Here is a 22,308-nt window from a genome sequence, read left to right on the forward strand (position 1 = left end):
CAGATAAAAGAGAAATATTGAATTTAAAAAATTAAAATATTTAAAAATTAAAAACTCAATTTCCTTGTGATATGCTCGGAAATATACGTCCCGCTCGTTCCAGGGCGCAACATATTCATACGTGTCAAGGACGTATTCATACGTCCTACCCGTACCCGATACTGTTTACGTTTGACGTATTTATATGTCCCGCCCGGTTAACAGGTTAAGTAAAAAATCTATTGAAGGCTCATCTTAAATCTTATAAAAATGTAATTGTTTGAAATTTCTTCACCGATTGCTTGTGTTTTTATACGCCTATATTTTATTCATGTCACCTGTGACAGGTAAAAACAGGCTTTTATTTGAAAAACAGCGACATATGTTGGATTAATTTTTTTTTTTTTTAACAGTGCCATCTGTGGGACGTAAAAGCAACAAGCGCTATTGTTTCTCTATCTGCACAGACAGACTGAGCCACAGCAAAGCGTGGCAGGGTAGAGCTATAGTTCAATATATTTTTTAAATGCTATATTATATTTCAACTGTTCATAACCACTCGAGGATGTTATTTTCCGATTCGGCCATTCCGCGATTGTACCTCCAAATATTAATATAGAAAGATATGAAGTGCTTACTGCGGTTAAAAGCCTATGAGTCTACCTACATTTCACCACTTTTCCCATATTCTAAGGTTCTATAAAAACAATTTATAAAAATAACTAAATTGAATCTGAGTAGCTATTGCTCGAGTGGTAAGTTATATTTTTTGTGCATTGTCATAAAAAAGGAATTACTTTAACTAATATGTAGATAGGTCAAAAATTCTGTACATTTTAGTAACACATCATATTGTATAATATTTATATACCCGTTTGTAAAATACATACACGTTAATTTATGTATATTTATGCAATATAAAATTTTATTATAGTTACAAAATGGATATATTTATACGTCAACTAGTAGGATACATGCAAACTTTCTATTCATTGAATACATACAAAGATTTATAGAAAGATAATATAAATAGAAGAGCATGATTACGGGGATTATAAATCAAAAATTATGCTTTGTTGTCAGAAAGGTAAAAAGGTTTTTTACTCGTATTACATAGTAAAATGCAATTAAAAAATTACACTATATTATTGTACGATATAATAATTTAATAAAATGAGATATTTTTGGCACTAAAACTATTTTAGAAATGCACTTAAAGACTGACAACAATATAATATAGTTCATTCCTTTCACAGCGAAAGCATCATTATCATAATATCAAATAGTTAATAGAAGAAAATAGAGGAAATGGTTTGTAGAGGAATGAATAATTAGGTGTCGTTCTACAAAAAGAAGCTAACTAACTACATGTTTTGCATACATTGTTATGAAATAGGTATATGATGCAGCTCTTAATAGTAAGCTCCAGCATCATGAAAATTGCAGTGTCTGGAATATACCTTATGATTTGTATGTTGTCTTATTTAGGCCCTTCTCCCACAGGGATATGCAAGTATCTGATCCTCAACAATTCGAGTATCTTGGCGACTACCGCCATACATTGTGTAAACTCGTCGGTGCCACCAGTCTCCCGACTCTTGATGTTTTGTTTAGGCTAGCTTCATTCTGCTGATCGACACCCGACTAAATAATAATTAATCGTAACGTAAATTGAGTATTAATTCTATCAGTCTCGAGGAATAAAGGAGGGTCACTGGTGCTGCTGGCGTCGCCACCAGGGCACTCCGTTGAGTTCCTCTGTGGGGCTGGGCTGCATGTTGTAGCGCTGGCTGGATCTAAGGAGACAAATACACTCCAAATTGGTTATAACGATCATGGCAATAGCGACTTCACGGCTCTAAAGAGCAATTGCAAAACCACATTTTAGTTCAGGCTTATATTGACATAATTTTTGGCCGTTATAACAAGGTCAATTCACTGATATACCGCGCAAATAATTTGGTCAACACAATTTCTGAATGCATGAATGTCTTTGGGACTGAAAAAAAAACGAATAATTGGGAATAATTCTTGAAGTAATAATAAATAAAAAGGGGCGACACAGCTGCCCGGTGCACGACATATGTAAAATTTTCATAAATTCTGCGAAAGTCATTCGAAATTTGAACTTTGGAAATTTGTTCCCTTTTTACGTCTTCTTTCCACAATGCCCTATCTTGTCAGTTTTTTAAAATCACCAGATGTTTGATATTTACATCAAATTTTCAAGAATTAATTTGTGAATTGAAAAGACTAGTTGACTCGTCAAGGCATGGATATGGAAATAAAAGTATAAAATAGTAAACGCATTTTATTTTATTGTATAAATGGCATAAAAAGTGAAGTGGCAGTTTTCTTACTAATTCCCTACACAGGGGGAATGTGTTTTCTAAACATCAAATTCTTTCATAATTAAGGACGTATCAAGTCTAAATGTCCCGGTAGATTTTTATGATAACATTTTCGTGTTTGATTGAAAAGTATTTTAAAACCTGAAGGGATAATAGTGTGAAGGGTTAAATCTTACGTAATTGTAAAAAGCATTCACTTTGTGGCTCATCATAATTTATAATAAAAACACATAAATTTGTTTTTGACCACGATAGTTTTATTTTCACTCTACCGGTTTCGGAAGATCCCTTCCTTCGTCAGGAGAATATTTAAAACTGACGAAGGAAGGGATCTTCCGAAACCGGTAGAGTGAAAATAAAACTATCGTGGTCAAAAACAAATTTATGTGTTTTTATTATAAAAGGTTAAATCTTATTCCAGAATGCATGATACAGTATCACCCTGGTGAGAGGCAAGACCATATATGATCTTAGTTGGGTGTTTCACAGCCTTCCTAATCATTCTACAAAACGGAAATGCCTTGAACACACTTTAGGAAGGTTTCACAAAAGATACAAGTGCCATTAGCTGACCTGTAATAGTCCCTGGGGAAGGTGGCGGTTGATGTGAGGAAGGTACCGGTGGGGAAGAGCAGCGGCTGCAGCTGACGGGCCGCCGCCACTTGCGCAGGGTGCTGCATCGTCAAGGAGTGGCCCACACCGTCTCTCTCATCCACTGCCGGATTCTGGAACACACAACAATAACAATTGAATTTGGGAGCCCCCTCTGGGTTGGAGCTAGCAGCATCCGTACTCTGTACAACGGTGCACATGCGTGAAACTCGATGGACCCGTTCACAGTTGAAGCTGGCTCATGAGAGCCGGTCATTCCTTCCACTCATTTTGTGTAAGTCTATTCGTATGTGGAACAAGTTACCGGCATAAGTATTTTATAATCCATATAATCTGGGTCTCTTTATGACCCGCACTAATAAATCCCATCCTTAACCCGCTTCACAACACTGCCCAACTGACAGGATACTCTTGTAAGGTCACAGTAAAATAAAGACATGTTCCTTGTGTTGTAAAGTGCACAGTTATGGGACAGGTAGCATTGAAACAGCCAGCTTTGTAAAGTGCACAGTGATGGGTTAGGTACCATTTAAGGAACAAGCTTTGTAAAGGATAAAGAGACAATGCTACACACAATAACCCCAAATGTAATAAGTTTAAAATATTCATAGAAATAATGTTACCGGAATTGTATCCAGCTGGATGCAATCAGGAGCAGCCGTCCTCATTCGCAGCTGCTTTCCTCTCTGTTTGTTGTTACGTCGCACACAGCACTGCACGCCCAGGAGAAGACTGCACACCATGGATGCTAGACAACCTACGATAAAACAATCAATAACTAAATAAATACAACACTACAGACTATATGTACATACATAACACATAAAACATTGGATTTTTATTTAGCATGTCTACGAATGCATAATATTGTGCTTGCATTATGATGATGTGTCAATAGCTCATTCGAAAGGTTTGATCCATTATTAGTATGAAATCGGGAGCAAACCAAACAACTGCTTATCGCATTATTTTCTACACATAAAACGCACAACTTTCATTAGCTCATTAGTGAGTCAGTAGCGCAGTTGTGAGATGACTCCGGACCGATGATGACAGCGGTGAAGTGGTCGAAGATGTAGTCAGTGAGTCGACACCGTGAGGGAACGGACTCATCGATGTGTTCAGACCGGCGAAGGTGTCGCAGGGTCTAGGTGCGTGAGGAGCGCAGGCCAGGGATGATATCCGGGGCCAGGGCGCTGATGTGTTCCGAGTCCATGGTAATCCTTAGTCCGTGCAGAGCTGGGGTGTAGGTATGGTAGGTCTGTGTAGCGGCGCAGTGGAGTAACGGCAGGGCGTGACGCGGGGGAACCGGCCGCCTCAGTAGGCAGTAAGCAGTTGCAGGGCTCACAGGTTGGTCACTGTAGAACTGCTAATTGATGACTGAATGAGTACCTTTCCGCTGTCGCTTATATAAGGTGAAGAACGTTCTCGAACATTCTAGTTGCTATGGTTACAAACATTGCCAAACAAACTTCTAGGCAACGGCCGCAATTTCCAGTATGATCTATAACGGCCTAGGTACCTTAGCGCTTGGCACTGTGTACTAAGTAGTACTTGACACCGTCCGACTCGAATAGTGGCGTACCACTACATATATTATAACAATAAGTTAGTTTGAATGAGATGGGACATACCAATATACACCAAGACTCCGAGATCACCACCACGATTGCTCCGCCTCAGCACACTGCCGGCTATACACAGGGAGATTCCTGTCAGAATACCCACTACAAAGATAATCTGAAATTACAAAAATAAAAAATTTACTAAACATTTTTTCTCAAACCCTACAGCCTCTATATTTTGCAAGGTATTTTCTCTTAACCCTTGGGACCTTCTAAGACCCAAACAGTCCCAAATGCCGTGCGCGCATTATACTCTCCTAAGACCATATTTGTACCAGAACGACCGCACATTATTAAAATGCATATATCTCTCTTCCTCTCATCTAAAAATTAATTATTTCTTTTATGTCAGAAAGAGAACGAAATAGTGCTTGTTATTGACTTTGAAAAAATGGAAGCTTGTAGAAGGTTCGATCCGTGCAAATCAACAACGTCTCAAGGGTTAAGCCAACTGTCCAAATGCGGCTTGCGCAGGAAATATTTTCAAATTACTATCAATTCTAGATAAATTCGCTGTTACAAACATATTTCAAAATAAAAAAGGTTTATGAACATATTTCAAAATAAAATAATGTTTTTGAAAGACAGCAGATGAAAGACTCTTTTCTGATTTTAGTATTACAAATGCAATTAGAAATGTATAAGACCATGTATGATCGTGTGAGAAATGTGGAGATCCACAAAGAATGCGAGGCTGATGTAAGCATAATGAGTAAGATTAAGAAAGGGAGCTTAGATGGTTTGGGCATGTAGAGTGTAAGGAGAATATGTGACGCAAATGTAAATGGTAGCAAAAGTCGGGGACATCCGAGGAAGACATGGCAGGATCAAGTGAATCAGATACTTGTCAAGAGTCAGAATAAATAATAGAGGAGTATGTATGAATGTGAATGAGGCAAGGAGTGTGTGCCAAGACCGAGTTGTTTGGCGGTCGGTCCTCTCTGCAATACAATTAAAAATATAAAAATTTAGAACGAAAACTTAGATAAAGTTAAAGTCGCTTACCAATGGTTTTCACCGTAATTAGCACTTTACATATTTAATTAGACAAATGTATCATAAAATTATTACAAATTGTTTCCTATAAATAATTCAAAGGAGCGTCTATGGTAAATTTTTTAATGTAAATACAAAGCATGGTGTTCTCTCATTCTAACACTGCTTAACACGGTGACTGCCATGGCAATTTTCAGAATTCCGGTCTAAAAAGCCAATTTAAATATTCTTTTACTACTTGATTTTGAATACATTTTTTATAATTATATTTTCTGTTCTGTAAGCTAGCACTGATCTTTTGTTCTCTTCCCAGAAGCCATCTATCCATATTAGCACTGATATACTATGAATATGGCAAGTAAACACACTACGAGTTATCTTGTTGTCGGCGTACTAGCAAAGAACGCAATCTAAGAGTTATCTCGTAGTTGGCAGTCAACGTGTTAAATCATATAACTCACCATAATATAAAATTAGATAGTATGACTTTTATAAGTCTGTGTCAGGCTGGGATAAATATCTTGCAAAATTGCTCTAGGGGTTAAATTGTATTACGGAATAAAAAATACTGATTCTTCAATTCTAGCTCTATAGAGACGAAATAAGGGAATCTCATCACAATCACTGCTTTTATCTTGAGTTGTTCCATCATTGCTCAGAAACGTGACCCCCACTTAATTAACAAAACCTAAAGAACCAGGCTTCTTCACTCCCCATGGTCCTGCGCTGCAATACTGCAAGGTGGGCCACGAACACTGACTTTACAGACTCCTGCGACACTCAATCTGTCCAACCCATCTTTAATATTTCTGTGCTTATCCTGCCTTCTCCCAATTCGAGTAGTAAGTTGGTGAGTGACGTGCACAAAGTATATCAGGATAGATTGTAAGCAGACAGCCTGTTTTGTAGAATTCCTAATACGATTGAATTATCCTTAGATGTAGTATTACCTGCAGCACATAGTAGCAGACATACTGGAAGCCAGGGCAGTGTCCCCCGCAACCCCCGGGGGCCTCGCTAGGCACGGGACTTCGGGCCACCGCAGCGGGGCTCGCCCCCCGACCACTCTCACAGCATTCCCCCGCACTGCTGCCTGATTCCTGGAAAGAGAGAGATAGCATTGTGGTGAATATGGTCTGATTAAATACCAACTTCCTTACCATTCTCAGAGCACGTGTTTCCATTCCTAACATTTGATTTCCCCCTGGTGTGGGGGTCAGGTCGCACAGGAAGAGGAGTGGTACAAATGAGGAATGGGAGGACAAGTATAACCAAATCACTTACCACGAGAACATCTGCTGGAGAAATTCGAGCACTTAACACACTTCAAGTGGGTGAAAGTCCCGTTCGAGAAAATAGATTTTGCTTTGAACTGCTATATCTTTGATAAATAATACTTACATTTGAATGAATTTTTTTTTAAACAGTAGTCACCAGACCCTAACTTTAAAAGTTATGTCTGAAATTAAAGCCTATTTTGTAATACAACTCCATAACCTTCACTGGCTCAAGTGCCCTGAATAAATCCAGTACAAACTGTGCTCGATGGTGTTTAAATCCATCAATGAATCCACCAATCAATCCCACCCTACATCTCTGAACTATGCGTCCCGGAAAACACTGGTCTGAGGCAGTCAACTCTTAGATCAGCAGCATCAGCAGCTGTAGGCATACTGATGGAACCTAAGCGCAAGCCAAATACTATGTTTGGTGATCGCGCTTTCGGAGTATCTGGGCCGAAGGCTTGGAATAAACTCCCTCCAGAACTAAGATCCAAAACAAGTCCCACATAATTCAGGTCTAAACTAAAAACTTACCTTTTTAAGCTGTCATACCCTTAAATAAAATATACCATTCCTGAGAGAAAGTCCAGTTATATCCAATTATGTCCTAAATCCTGAATCTAAATTTCGCTAATAAACAATTACTTAATGTTAATTAAGTGTTAATCTCAAGTGACCTACCAGGTAAGTATTGTACTGTATATTATCTCCATATATAGTTAGTAATAACATACAGATCACTGTAGAAATGGATTATATATTTGTACAGCGCCCTTGAGGTGATTTTGCACAAAAACGGTGCTATACAAATCATCCAAATATTATTATCATTATAAACTGAAGTTAATGTCAGTTTTGGACCATTTAGTGATGTTTCATGTGTACAAGATGAATTTTTTTTTTCTTCGCAACGAACAACACCAACCAGCTTCCAATAACAATATATTTAATTCTTCTTGCTCAAAACAGAAGAACTCTATTTATCACTGTCTGTTCCATTTTACAAATAATTTCCATAGCCGGGGTGGTCACCAACCAGAATGGCTCATTTTGAATGGTGGCCTCTCATCAGACTGACACCGTGAGTATTTTCTCCTTTCTTTCCTTAAGGGCCTTCCTTACTAGCGATCTCAATCGTTGTATGAAGAATCATGAATTGTCAGATTCAAACGACAATCTAAGTTATTAATCGTCAAAATATCGATAATGTAGCCACGCTTGGCTATCGTAAATACATTTTTCTGTCGAGATATATGTTTTTACTAACAATTTATTTTCGTTAAATACTATATAATGAACATCTAAGAATTCTCCTACTCATTCGGCTCTATGAGGTGGCCGTGAATGCACGCTTTCTACGGTCCGTCGTGTCAATATTTTTTCAAAGTTCGAAATTCCGCGTAATTATTACACTTCCATGAGACGTTTCAACAATATTCCACTCTATGCGTTGCGCGTAGGGACTATAATAGTGTGTCGCCTTTTTTTATGTTTCATCTGTGCGTTTCCGTCGAAGCTGTGTAGTGTCAAATAGTATTATTAAGAATCAATTTATTGTTAACATTTTTTTGGGTTTCTAGGTAATAAACAATTTAATATTATTAAGAATTAATATATTGTTAACATTTTTTCGGGTTTATAGGTAATAAACAATTTTATATTATTAAGAATTAATTTATTGTTAACTTTTTTTCGGGTTTCTAATAAATATAGCAATAAACAATTTGATGTTTTTAAAATATAAAAGTATATAAAATATTCCAGCACTTACAATAAAATAAAAGAAGCACATCGTATAAAAATGTTTCAGTCGAAAAGATCGAATGCCGAAATCACTTACTTCGAAATTATTGCAAAAAACTTAAATCACTGTTAGAAGTATCCCTTAGCATTGAGGAAGATTGTGTCAAGCCGTATTTTACGCCTGAGAACGGCTGTACGTTGTGCAATAACGTACCGGAAGACTATGAATTAGGAAAAATAAAACAGTTTTATTTGAATATATTGAATGGTCCAAAACATGTATTTGGAGACCACTCACTATGCAAGGAACGGGCATACTTTTGCAAACGGGATACTGGCGACACTAATTACGTACCCAATATGACTTCGAGCTTGATAATGTCAAGAAACGCTTTTACAATTTTTGCATGCTACCCGAATTAATTGATCCTCGACATAATCGCTGCATGCCTATTAGAAATCCTGATTATTTAGAAAAGTGCATAATAGCGAAAAGAAACAAAGTAAAATTGGTTTCAGCTAAAACCAAAACATGTAAAAAGGAATTGTTTCGAAGAAATCAATAACATTTTATTTCATTGAAGTGTCTTCAGAAGAAATTTCATTTATATTCCTAATGTATGTAGTCCACATTTTTAGAAATAGGGAAAAGGAGGGTTGGAAAGTTCCTGGCTATTCAGATCTAGTCACTAAACAACTAAAGAAACAAACTACCTTAAAAAATTGAAAATTAATAGTATTATTACTTCAATAGAAGAGAGTCCAAATATAATTACTAATCATATAAATTACTTCTTCAGTGACATTGGTCCAAGCTTCGCTAGTAATTTGTGCAGTGCTAATAAAACTATTGAGATGTGTCTGGTGAATGATTTTAAATCTGAACTTCACGTTACAGGGGACAATTTTTATTTTAAACCAACTAGCATTTCTGAAGTCACAAATGTGATAAATGATTTAAAAATGTCTTTCTCGTGCCGTATTGATTCTTTAAGTGTTATGGTGTATAAAATGCATGTATCCGAATTAGCTTGTCTCATATCTCACCTTGTAAATACAGGAGTTTTCCAATAAGAGGTGAAATTTTGATATTTAATCGTAAAATATCAATGGTTTCGTTGCTTGTGTGGCACGTAGCGCCGTCTTGTTGAAAGTAAACGTTGTCCAGATTAATACCATCCGATTCCGGCCATAAAACATCATTCATTTTTTTTTCGGTAGCGCAGTCCATTCACTGTTGTCCATTCTGTTGCTCCAGCCTCATTTTCAAAAAAGTAAGGTCCAATGACTCCACCGGACCATAAACCGCACCAAACAGTCACACGTTGAGTGTAAAGAGGCTTTTTAACAATAACTCTTGGGTTTTTAGAGCCTCAGATGCGACGATTTTGCTTGTTGACGAAGCCACCGAGGTGGAAATGGGCCTCATCACTCAAAATGATTTGCATTTGATTCACTCAAGTGAATTTTAATAAGTTCAATGCGTTGTTGAAGCGTGTATCGTTCCATTTTATTAATGGCGTTGTTTCTACTTGTCAAATGTCAAAAAATGACAGCTTCAAAAGTAACATCTACCGAAATAGCGGGCTATTCAAAATAACACCTCTTATTGGAAAACACTGTATTAGCTTCGAGAGTGGGATGTTCCCTTCTCATTGTAAGTAATTCCCCTTTTTAAATATGGAGATCGTCTAGATGTTAATAATTACAGACCTATATTCTTACTCAATACTCTTTCAAAAGTAATAGAGAGATTAGCTATGTCGAGATTGGTATCATTCTTAGAAACATATAATATACTCTCTAGCAATCAGTTTGGTTTCAGAGAGAATACAGGAACAAGTGATGTAGTGTTGAGGGTATTGTCCAAAGTCAAAGTCAAACATGAATACAATGTCCTGAAGGAGCTTGCAGAACTAGAAAGCATTACCATAGAAAAGTGTGGTCTTTTCATACATGAAGAGTATCCGTATATGGGTGCGACACCAGATGAAATTCTTCTGAATACACCGTGATTGAAATTAAATGTCCTTTCGCAGCACGCAGCATGCTCATATAAGAAGCAGTAAAATCCAAAAAAATTATGTTAGCAAAAATGGAGAAATTCTGGTAAATACATCTCACGATTGGTTTTACCAGGTTCAGGGCCAATTACATGTAACAAAAAAAGCTATTTGTATGTTTGTTGTATGGACTGAACTCGGATAAAAATCGAAAAAATTTTACGGGATGACGAATTTCGGCAGACTAATATGGTTGAACAGCTGAATCGCTTTTAAAATTTTTGCATGCTACCCGAATTAATTGATCCTGGACATAATCGCTGCATGCCTATTATAAATCCTGAGTAATTCAAAGTGCATAATACCGAAAAGAAGTAAAGTAAAATTGGTTTCAGCTAAAACCAAAACATGTAAGAATTTTTAAGAAGATCAATAACATTTTCATTGAAGTGTCCTCAAAAGAAATTTCATTTATATTCCTTATGTATGTGGTCTACATTTTTAGAGATAGGGAGGATGGGGGGTTGGAAAGTTCCAGGCTATTCAGATCTAGTCACTAAACATATCTACGCCGTTCTCAAGCAACTTTCAATCCTGAATTATGGTCTCTCACCAGGGTGATACTGAACGTATCTTCCACTTTTGAACGAGGTACAGATTCATTATATGTAACTATATAAAATTTATTTTAATTCTATAATATGACATACTTATATAAATTAAATTAAATTTGTTTTGTCCTCGCCGGCTTTTGAACCCGTGACCTCAAATTAAACTATACAATTTAGTATTAACAGTGCCCCGCCGCACTGCGAAACCAGTCTGGAACAAAGGGAAGCCTTTTGTAACTCTTTATAATTGTATTTATCAAAAAAAAAAATCCAAATAAAAAGTTATATTAAATGTTGTTACTGAGAACCTCCTCCATGAATCAAGCTATTGTAATATTGCATTACATTCTAAAATATATTTTAACATAATTTTCATAATCACAATATCTTTAATTAATAATAATTTGTTTTGCTCTGTGCGTGTCTTGTATTGAATGGAACGCACCGGCCAGCTGCCAGGTGCAGCGAGTTAGATATTCGAATTCGCGCTAGAAACATTTAGTAGCGAGGGCCGTTAATAAGACTCCACGTGGCATACCCAAATATGGTACAGGCCATGAGGGAAACTTCTTCCATCTTCTTGTTTTATGTTTACATTTTTTTAAATGTCCAGAAGGGAGAGCATATAATATTCAACATGAATTTAATTTTTGTCTACAATACTAACATGCCTTGCCAAATCAAAGTTAAAGAATTTATACCTGAACACCAAGGGGCAGAGTATATGTTGGTATCTCAATTCCGGGTTGATAAGGCTTGGAGTAGACACCCAGGAGCGAGGGAGACAGGCGGTGGTCATCCTCTCCGTGTGGGGTGTGGTATACCGGGGAGGACAGGCCATCCGATTGGCTGCGGGTCGTCCAGTGGGTATGGGGTGGGACGTTGGTGTAGTGATGGGCCACCTGGAAAATGTCCAAAGACAAAAAGATCGATTGAGATAATTAAATATTTAGTATCTATGGATATCACAGAGTAACTAAGACAAAGAGATGTCCATAAGGGTGAGGGGAACAAACCAATTAGGGGCGCAGCGGGGAGGTGGTATGAAAATCAATCAAGTTATTACGAAAATAGTGTCAGCCGGCTTACAGTGGGCGATTGACATTTTACCCCTGGCATCCCAAGAGTTAATTCAAAAACATTTGAAAAAACCGCTAAACTACCATTGTTAAAAGTGGAAGATGTTGCTGGAGCAATGACGGAGGACTAAGATAGCGAATGAATTGAACCCAAGACGCCTAGGTGGGAACCTGATGCATTTGCACATCAGCCACTAACCAGTCTAAACTCAGTTGTTGTTGTAAAGACTGCACAAGAGTTCCAACTGTTCAAAGCCAGAGCAGCTATGGCATCCCAACAAGTGGGGAAGAGTGTACCAGGTTGGGAAGTACCTATTCAGATCTCATTCAAAAATGGCTAATGTCATTTGAAGCAATACTTCGTTTCAGAATTTCATTTTTGTTCTTTCATCAGGGTGATTAAAATGAATCTGTGAGTGGTACACCTTTACACATATGTCCCGGCAAAGGGCAGGTTATATCCCATTGTAGTTTACTATACTTTTCTAAGGACATGGAAATTACGACACAGTCTTTTGTTACAATACGCTGAGATCAATTATGGCTATGTTTCTGTAAAAGTCATCTATATTCATACAACCCTAATGGTTATTACTGAAAGACAGTGTTTAAACTTATTCTAGATAATTATTGGGGACGATTCGTAATTACAATTACTTATACTAATTTTACTAAGAGCCTACCTACTAAGAGGAAATGTGATGCATTAGTATGCCTACATAATGGGTTAAATAGGAGCTGTCTGAAATTCATTGCTTTGATTTCCACTGTAAGCGCAAAAGCATGCTGGCAACAGTATATATTACTGTTTATACATATCATAGAAAACGCAATTTAGAGTAGACTGGATATGTAATGTATGGTGGATAAAGTATAAGTGCAATAACTGTAGTAACGAATAACGAAGGTTGATGAACACAAGTTTCAAAGTATGTCATGGGAGATAATTCGTGATAATGATCTTGCTAACCTGGTAATTCTCCGAAGCAGAACTGTTGGTGCTCAGGTATTCTGATGGGGGCTGAAACGGAGGGTTCTCCAGCCATGGATATTTCATCCGTTGTTGTGTCGAGTTTTGGAATTGTGCATCCGTCCGTGGGACAATGGTTGTCTGATAAGGATGAACATTGCGGGGGTGGGTCTGATGTCGAAACATACCTGAAATATGCACAATTAACTAATTAAAAACTATGAAAACCACAATAAACAAGTCACTGTTTATTGTGGTACAAATATCGCGCTAGTTTCACTGCAATGTGTCCCATTTTCATGGTTTTAAAATCAATTGACACTCCAGATCGGCTCTGTTATTTTGATGTAATCACTTATAACACCGCTAGGATAACGAGTTAACTTGATAGTTCAATGATCATATGATATAAATAAGAATTACCGCAATGAATGTGTAAAAAAACAATGCAATATAACTTTTCATTTAGTAAAAAAACTACATAATAGCAAGCAAATTTCTGGCCACGAACGCCATTTTTATTTACGCTCTCAAAAGCATAGACAAAAAATTTGCGCGAGAATTAGGATCACAGACAACTTACTTTATTTCTTGCCAACTCTTTGAAGAAGGGGCTGATTGTGGAAGATAAAATAATGATGTTTCATTATTATTTATTTTACCCTCTTGAAATAGATTTTTTTTTACGTCAGCATATGTAGGAAAGTATTATTATTATTAATTATTATTTTCTGTTACTGGACAAGATTTTTTTATTGTTATTTTATATTAATTATTCGCAAAAATCGCAAATTGTTCCCTATTTGTTTAATTATTATTTTAAAATGTGTATTTCCTATTAACTTGGCATATATTTAATAAACAATATGCTTTTAACATGTTGCGAGCTGATACTAAGCGCGCTAGTAGACTGGCCAGACTGCAATTTGTTACCGACCGGGACCGTTTGGGGAGAAGCATAATATATTGCGAACATAACCAATGTCAGGTCCACTTGTGGCGGGAGGACTCGTCGCTTTCAAAAATAAAGTGTCACGCGTTGAAAAAATAGCTATTAATTTGATAACATTTACTTAAAAATATCAAATCTTATTCAAAACAATAAGATGACTTTATATTAATAATGACCTTGCTAAATTCCCTACCAGCGGATATAGGTGTGTTTAATATCACTATATCATGTTTAAAAAAAATTATGTATATGTATTGTTAGTTATAGTAAAATTGTACCATAATTGGACTTACCTGTATGTCGTACAAAAAAATGATTTAGGAATTAAATAGATACGTTCTTACCTATGTCCCAATGGTTTACATCGATGACAAATATTCTTAATTTATGTTTAAACTTGGTTATATTTTCTTCTAATTTTATTTCTTTTGGTAATTGACCAAATAACATCATCTCCTAACTTCAAGAATTTTTTACTCAGGTTTTTTTTTTCTGAAGGGGAGTCTTATTTCGCTTCTTTTCCTAGTCTCGTGTGTGCTTGTGCAGCATTTTTATTGTATGCATTTTATTACTGGCCATTAATTATTGTGTACATGAAATAAATAGTTTTTTTTAAATGACAAGATTTTTAACTCCTTCATGTTTTCCTTGATTTTCGTATAACTAACCTTCACTATAATTCTCATAGCTCTATTATGTAATATTCATTTGTTTCATTAATCCATCATTGGCTAGAACGGAATGCTGATACAGTAATTAACCTGTGCTACAATTTTTGCGTTATGCACATTTTTACCGAAGACAGTCCACTCGAGCGATTGGTGTCATATATATAATCCATTTATATATACATCTTCCATATTATTTAATTAGTACCATTCCTCAAAATATTAATATCTTTTCAAAAAACTGTTTCTTTTTGATAAGATATTAATTTTAATTTCTCATAAGTGGCAACTTCTCCATATTTTTTAAAATTTATTTCGACTGTATGTCCGGGTTAAATCTTCCCCACAGGAAAAACTAAACCCTTCCACACACTTTTCCACAAATGATCGTCTAGTCAATTCACACTATGCAAGTGCATTATATAAGCATAATAAATACAAAACAATACAAAAACAACACGTCAACTCACCAGAGGGAAAATAATTCACCGACTCCAAATATAGATTCTATAGATATAATATAGATCAGAGGGTTCGGCTCAGTAAAACTCCTAACTGGACCTATAAATCCTACTGATCCCTCAATATAAATATTTTAAAAAAATCTTTCGTAATCCTACATGTATTTAAAATGACTGATTTTTGTTATTTTATATATAAATTCTTTGACAGATCTAATACGCCTAAATTTCGAATGAGAGAGCTAGGTATAATGCAGTAGCCGAAATAACAAATGGTTAAAGATATATTATTAATTATTATGTCTTTATTACTATTTACATTACTTTAGATATTTTTTAGCTGCCTAAATTTAACAAATGTGTAACATGTAATGATCTACCCTTTCTACTTCAAACTTTTCCTTCTCTCCTTTCTACGATAAATTTTCCTTAAGTCCCGTAGGTAACTTTTCCATAAGGCTTTGGTTATGTATATATCCGGGGTAGGAATGTACTCCTTTCCGTCTTTCAAGCCTTTGTCCCTCTCCTTATTACACACCCCTTCAAGTGTGTACATCCTAGTTTGTCTACGTGACGTACGACCTTGAACGTACTCATCTCACGTGACGGTTCAGTATAAAAAGGTTTCACCGAACGTTGTGTTGGTTTTTTTGTTTCTCGGTTTAGAAACCTAGTTATCTATGTATATGTGGTATCCCTTGGTTCTTTTGAGATAGAGTGAGTTGAATCCATTACCGCTGTGTTTTAAAGTCATTTTATAAACCTTATCTTCTAAGTCGCCTGCTCCCCCAACTGGCTACACGATTCTATCTATCGTAGGGTAATGTGAATATAATAAAGTGTTAGATTTTATATATGTGATATACATACGATAAATTTATGGTGTTAGTTGTCGGCGCCATCCATGTATATATTTTGGGAGGGGAAGGAAAGGAAAGGAAATGAAATTTTTTTAAAGTTAAGATTGGCTCTTCCTCTTTACCAAACAAAAACGATGGATGATAATTTGAGCAAGGCGGTCGATATCTGCGTGTCTAGATATCACAACCGGCCGGGTCTCCCCTTGTTCCAAATCGGCAACCGTCACGCCAGAATAAAGAAAACCAGGTCTCATCACCAATTTCAGAATTGCCCCAACCTCAAACACCTCCAGGAAAATCTACTTTACTGAGTGTAGAAGGGGAAAACCATGACATCCCTTGTCACGAATCTAGTCGCGAAAATGTGACACTTAAGGTCCTAAGTTACGTGCCACCTCTAGAAAACGTTGTAACTCCCTCGTCGTCGGGGATTTATATCCCTTTCTAGGTCAATAACATAGATAACACACGACGATCTTGTCGACATTTAGCCTGCCTTTAGCGATAGGTTGTGTGCCTACCCATTCAGCCAATTATCATGTGAGATATATGTAAGGTCTACTCGAAATGCCAAATTTAGGATGAGGACTGTCTGTATTTTAATATTTGGTTCCAGTATTTATTTTATGAGGTTACTAGCATCCTCGTGTATTAGGTATGGGTAACTTCTATTGAATACCTATCCTCTCAGGTAGGTATAAACGGATAATTGGTTTGATTTTTGCATTTAATTTAAAGAGGCTGCCTACCTCTCGAAAGGTACCTGTTGAGAAAAGTTGTTCGGTTGGTAGTTTTATTTCGGAGATTACCACCTCCCTCTTTTGACTCTAGATTTGTTTTTGTGCATCCCAATTCGTAACTTAGAAAGTCAAACAATAGATGAAAAGTATCAAATTAGAAAGTCAAATAACAGAAGAAAAGTATTCATTTTGTTCTATCTGGTTGCATCCGATCGCTTTCTATTCGGGCGATCATACGCTAGCAAAACTTCCCCTTTGACTGACTGTACACCGCGCCTCTCGGCCTCATAGTGTTCGCTGTTTCAATTGTACGCCAGTGTTGTGGTAGGTACCCTGTAGATAGGTATTTTTATACTGCAAATTTATATTGGTTGGCCTAATTTGTAATAGGTATTTTATGTTTCGTCGGCGATTCAATACCTACCGCAGGGACAACGTCATGATTTGATTCGCAATGTTTTAAAAGAATAACAGATCGGCAGGTAGGTAAATTTTCGATATGACCCTCGGTCCAAGGCGTTCCCCTAAAAACAAAAGTTATCGGCCTACATATGAAAGGTCGTTGACTCGTCTCTCGCTCACAGCTGATTGACAGTTCGCCTAGCACATCCCTTTTAATGATAACATTATTTGGGCGGCAGGTGTCGTAAACTTAGTTCCTGTACCTCGGTTGTATCCGTCTTTTAAAAGGGTCCTCTGAAATTTAATAAATAATATAAAAAAACTCACCCAGTTAGTCATCTCTCATTCTCAGCGTGAAGCTTACCTGGTTACACTATATAGCTAAATCACTTTAATTTTTGATCTCCCCCCTATCGGCTTCTTTCCTCATTTTAGCGAAATCCTTGCAATCTGTTCAATTTTGGTCCCCTCCCTACGCTTATAAAAGGGTAATTAAATAATTCTGTAAATACAATTGTACCTCCCTAATCTCTGTTGGGATTCGAACCCGAGTTTATGATTTGTTTAATTCTCTGGATTTCGGTCTCCGTGGATAGAATGCCATCTCGTCAAATCAATTCCTCCCTAGCCCGATTAAAAAACTTCCTGCCTTTAAATACGTTCACTCTATTTTACAACGCAATCATTATTATTATTATTTTCATGTTTTTAAAATAAGTAATTTAGTTTGAACTACATATTTACGAAATCACGTTTAATTTAACACATTTTATATTATAATCGCGATCGCCCAACCCTTAGCGCCCCTGGGGTGATTTTTCACAAAACGGCGCTCTACAAATTATCCAATTATTATTATTGTCATTATTATTAATTGTATTCTCACTGAGTCGAACCACTTTCACTTCACACAAACACCGGTTCAATAATCTTTCACTTTAATTCAAAAACCAACAAAGCTTTCTAACACCATCTGAATTCACTAATTAACTGTAATCTCACACAACACTTCTGATTTGTATTGATTTCTCGGAGCTGTCAACGTATCCACGTTCAAGAACTGATTGTCCGCATTTTATCCCTTTCTGTGGGAATGTGTTTACTTAAGGCCTATAATCTATCCCATGTTGCTAGTCTAGACAAAAATTTTTTAGAGCACGTTCGTTTATTATTTATCGTTTATTTATGTGGATATTCAAAACATCACAAACAAAAATATTTTTTTTTGCTTTCTCACTGCAATGTACTTACCATATTATTAATTACTTATAAATAACTACAATATGTACCGTACACTCCTCTTACAACCACAAGCTAACGCTTCAATGGAAAAGTAGTATATACATCGCACAATATGTACAAATTGTGCAGCCACAATGTAAAAACTATTTTATATGTAAATACCTCATTTCGTTAATAAAAAATATCCAGTCATAAAATATATATACACATAAGTCAATGAATCCAAATGGATTTTACAGTTTATCCCATACTTTTAGGTTTTATAAATTTGGCATACTATTACAAGCGATCGTTCAAAACTTTTTGCAAACTTAGCATAGTATGCCAAAAATCACTCGACTGGTTAGAAATCTTCTTATTCTTTCCAACAGTGAGATTTTTTTGGAACTTTTCTATAATTTGTTTTGTGTTTTAAGAAAAAAAGTCAGATTGAAGTCGAGTATTACTCTCAAATATTTAATTTCAAACGCATCTTTCAAAGCTTCACCGCCTATCAATATTTCTCTTTTTGTTGGTGTTGCTCGTTTTCCGATGTTCACACATTTTGTTTTTATTTAAATTAAATTTTAGTTTCTTTTCTTAGCTATGTTGATATATTATTTAGGTGTTCATTTAAATGAATCATTTTGGGGTCCTAATATTCTCCTGTTATGTATATCAACGAGTCGTCTGTAAATAATCTTATTTTAGAATATTTAAATACTTTTATCATATCATTCATGTATATTTAAAAAAGAATAGTCCAATAACAGACCCTTGTGGTACTCCCAAGGTAATATTAATTGATTCGGAGACTATCTCACCCAATTTGTGGTTTGGTATCTGTTAGTTATATAACCATATCAATGCTTTTCCTTTTATTCAATTTTTGGATAGTTGTTTTTTAATAACTGCATATCTCTGTCTATAGTTTCGTAAGCTCTTTTAAAGTTAAAAAAAATCACGACTACGTTTTTGTTTTTATCTAAATCTTCTTTCTAGTCCTCAATAACTAGATTGAGAGCCATTTCACATGATTGGTTATTTCCAAATGCACATTTTTCTTCTTTCAAGTCCCTTTTTTCAATTAAATCGACATGCCGTTTCATTATTCAAGTACTTATACTCGGAGGATTTACAATAAGGATACTGCAGTGTCCATTCGGTCACAACATAGTAAATACGTATTATTCCTTAAAAATATGAATTACTGCCAAGTTAATAGGTAATACAAGTTTTTAAAATAATAAATGTTAATAAAGGGAAAAACGTTTGTTAAAATACGATAAATTAATTTTGTTTTGAGAATAATTAATATAAAATAACAATAAAAAAATAATTCCTGTACGGAAAAAGAGGATTACCTACATGTGCTGACATAAAAAATATGGGAATTCGATTTCAGAACATTCTGCGTGGAGTTTCTTTTTCAACATCAGAGCTAGCTCTTTTGTTGTTGATATGAAAGGGTAATTTTAAAAAAAATCATTTAGTGACAATATTCTAAGAAAAAAATACAAATCTAATAACTTTGTGCGGAATAATCCGTGGTCGGTGTTTTTAATGTTGTTGTTCAATAAATGTTTTATCTGCATGCAAAGTAATCTGTATTCGGAATTTTCAATGTTCGAAATAATCTCCATCCTGAACTGTGAACGGAATACCTGAACTGTTTAAGGAGTAATCCTTTTGATTGAAAAATTCTCTTGTCTTAACAACCGGATTGTAACCTTTACCGCACAGTCGTCGGGTGGGGATGCTTCCCTGGTTCTACAGGTATTTCAATGGAAGATGCTCTGAAGAAGCTTTCCTTACTTTTCTTCGGCACCGGTGCACATTTCGGGAAACACGGTAAACGCGTGACCAAAATTTGAACATAGTTGACATTGCCACATGAGAACGTTTCTACGACTCGTTCTTAAATTTAACAACTCGGCTGTGGAACGATTTGCCGGCCTATGTGTTTCCTTCCTCCTAAAACATGGGTCTCTTCAAGACCAGTGGCAGCTCGTGACTTTTAGGTGTACTAGAGTGCTAATATTACAAAATATGGCATTATTGATGTTGTTGTAGCTCAAAACATTTTTTTTTTCGAAAATTCGTATTTTTCATAAGAATATTTTCAAGAAATTTCAATTTGGTCGTGCGCCGCACGGATTTAAGAAAATCTTGATACAGAAAATCGAATCTAACTATCAAGTAAACAGAGATGTGCAAAATGAGTACCCAAAACCATTTGAAATGCAAAATGGAAATGGGTCAAAACTTTTCCATTTGAAAATGCAAAATGCAAAATGGTTTTTAGAAAAGCATTTCAAATGCAAAATGCAAAATACCTATTTTCAAAATGCATTGAAAATGCAAAATGGTTTCTCAGGTCAAACAATTAAAATAATTATAGAATTTTTAAATAATTTTGTCATTTAACAATGGACATCAATGTAGAACATAATACATGATGGTAAATCCAAAAACACAACGACTACAGATTATGAAACCACAAAAAAATTGCGCGAGACTAATGTTGCTAACGTAAAAACATAGAAACTGCTATCTAAAATTTAATATTACAGCGTCATGGCCATGTTCAGTATTTGAATCAGCATTTTTTTAAATGATATCACTCAATTGCCAGGGCTTCTACCAGGGAGCAACTTGACAAATGTAAATTATCTCTCATAGCGAGGTTGAGGACCGACTGATATTTGGGGCTTATGAAAAAAAGATGAGTGGAGAAAGTAGGGAGAATGTTGCAAAAAGCATTTAAAATGGAAAATGCATTGAGAAAAGCATTTAAAATGCAAAATGGAAAATACCCATTTTGCATTTTGCATTTCCATTTGAAATGGATTTATTTGAAATAAAGCACATCTCTGCAAGTAAATAACGTTTCATTACGGAAAATGTCAAAAATTGTCCCATTATTTATTTATTTCAAAATAATTATTTGATGCTGCGCCTGAATGCAGGCAATATTCACAGCAATAAACTTTTCAAGTAACCAAAAAAGTTCAGATTTCTTAAGAATCATTGAAGCCATGATAATTTATATCTTTATGTTTTTTCCATTTCAGATATTTCTCATATTCCAGTGTTTTATTTTTGGGGTATTATGCTGTGTTGCACTACTTTTATTTCCATTATTTCTGGCTTTCACCCTTCAAGGGTGTTCTTGGCCACCATTTAAAATTATGGAGAAATTAAAGGTGAATTTAGATATTAATTTTATTTAAATAGGCAAATTTCAAAATTATAATGAAAATGAGTCGAGTTCAAACTTAGAAGAGATGAGATCTTGAATGGAGAGGAGGCAATTTTAGATAAGGCTGATGTTGCACTACTTGCTTTTACCTATTTCTTTAGCCAACGCTTCGGACAGCATTGTAGTGCCCATAATTAGGGCGTCAGATGTGTTGAGAGAGTTGAGTATTGCCCTGGTAAATACCACCATTCAGATTCGAAAAGTTACTTGAAGTTACTCTTCCACATCCTATTTCCCTTCCCACTATCTTCAACCTCACAACATACCTCAAGAGAAATGCCATATTCCCACTGGCTCCAGACGGTTGGTAACAGGGTTTGCGATCCCGAAATCCCGCGGGATTTCAGCAATATTTGATCCCGTGGATTTGCAAGATGTCATGCGCGGGATTTAAAGGATTGCAGGATTGAAGTCGTGAGTCCCACCAACCAGTGTGGGAACTGATGTAGCGTTTTCCGCTGCTGAGCTTTTGAGAACGAATGCTCGTTCA

The 22,308-nt window shown here is 35.8% G+C and overlaps 1 protein-coding gene across 1 annotated transcript; it reads right to left on the reverse strand.

The window, feature by feature from the left end:
- Nucleotides 1-1,026: 1,026 nt before the first annotated feature.
- On the reverse strand, nt 1,027-13,807 carry LOC149419377 (uncharacterized). The gene is made up of 8 exons (XM_089637805.1): nt 13,676-13,807; nt 13,253-13,440; nt 11,905-12,105; nt 6,514-6,663; nt 4,577-4,682; nt 3,566-3,699; nt 2,904-3,055; nt 1,027-1,775 (listed from the first exon to the last, which is right to left on the reverse strand). Exons 2-8 carry the CDS (start codon nt 13,436-13,438, stop codon nt 1,691-1,693), a joined length of 1,014 nt encoding a protein of 337 aa, XP_089493931.1. The 5' UTR covers nt 13,439-13,440; nt 13,676-13,807; the 3' UTR covers nt 1,027-1,690.
- Between the last annotated feature and the right edge of the window lie 8,501 nt (nt 13,808-22,308).

This window comes from Hesperophylax consimilis, chromosome 12 (genome assembly GCF_061612785.1).
Source record: "Hesperophylax consimilis isolate HC1 chromosome 12, BYU_Hcon_1.0, whole genome shotgun sequence".
Lineage (NCBI taxonomy): Eukaryota > Metazoa > Arthropoda > Insecta > Trichoptera > Limnephilidae > Hesperophylax > Hesperophylax consimilis.

Excerpts from the sequence above, each read along its gene's own strand:
- LOC149419377 (XM_089637805.1), bottom strand. The coding sequence starts at position 13,438 with ATGTTTCGACATCAGACCCACCCCCGCAATGTTCATCCTTATCAGACA. Across the intron at positions 3,700-4,576 it reads CGGAGTCTTGGTGTATATTG|GTTGTCTAGCATCCATGGTG; the intron begins GTATGTCCCATC and ends GTTTTATCGTAG. Across the intron at positions 3,056-3,565 it reads TCCAGCTGGATACAATTCCG|AATCCGGCAGTGGATGAGAG; the intron begins GTAACATTATTT and ends TGTGTGTTCCAG.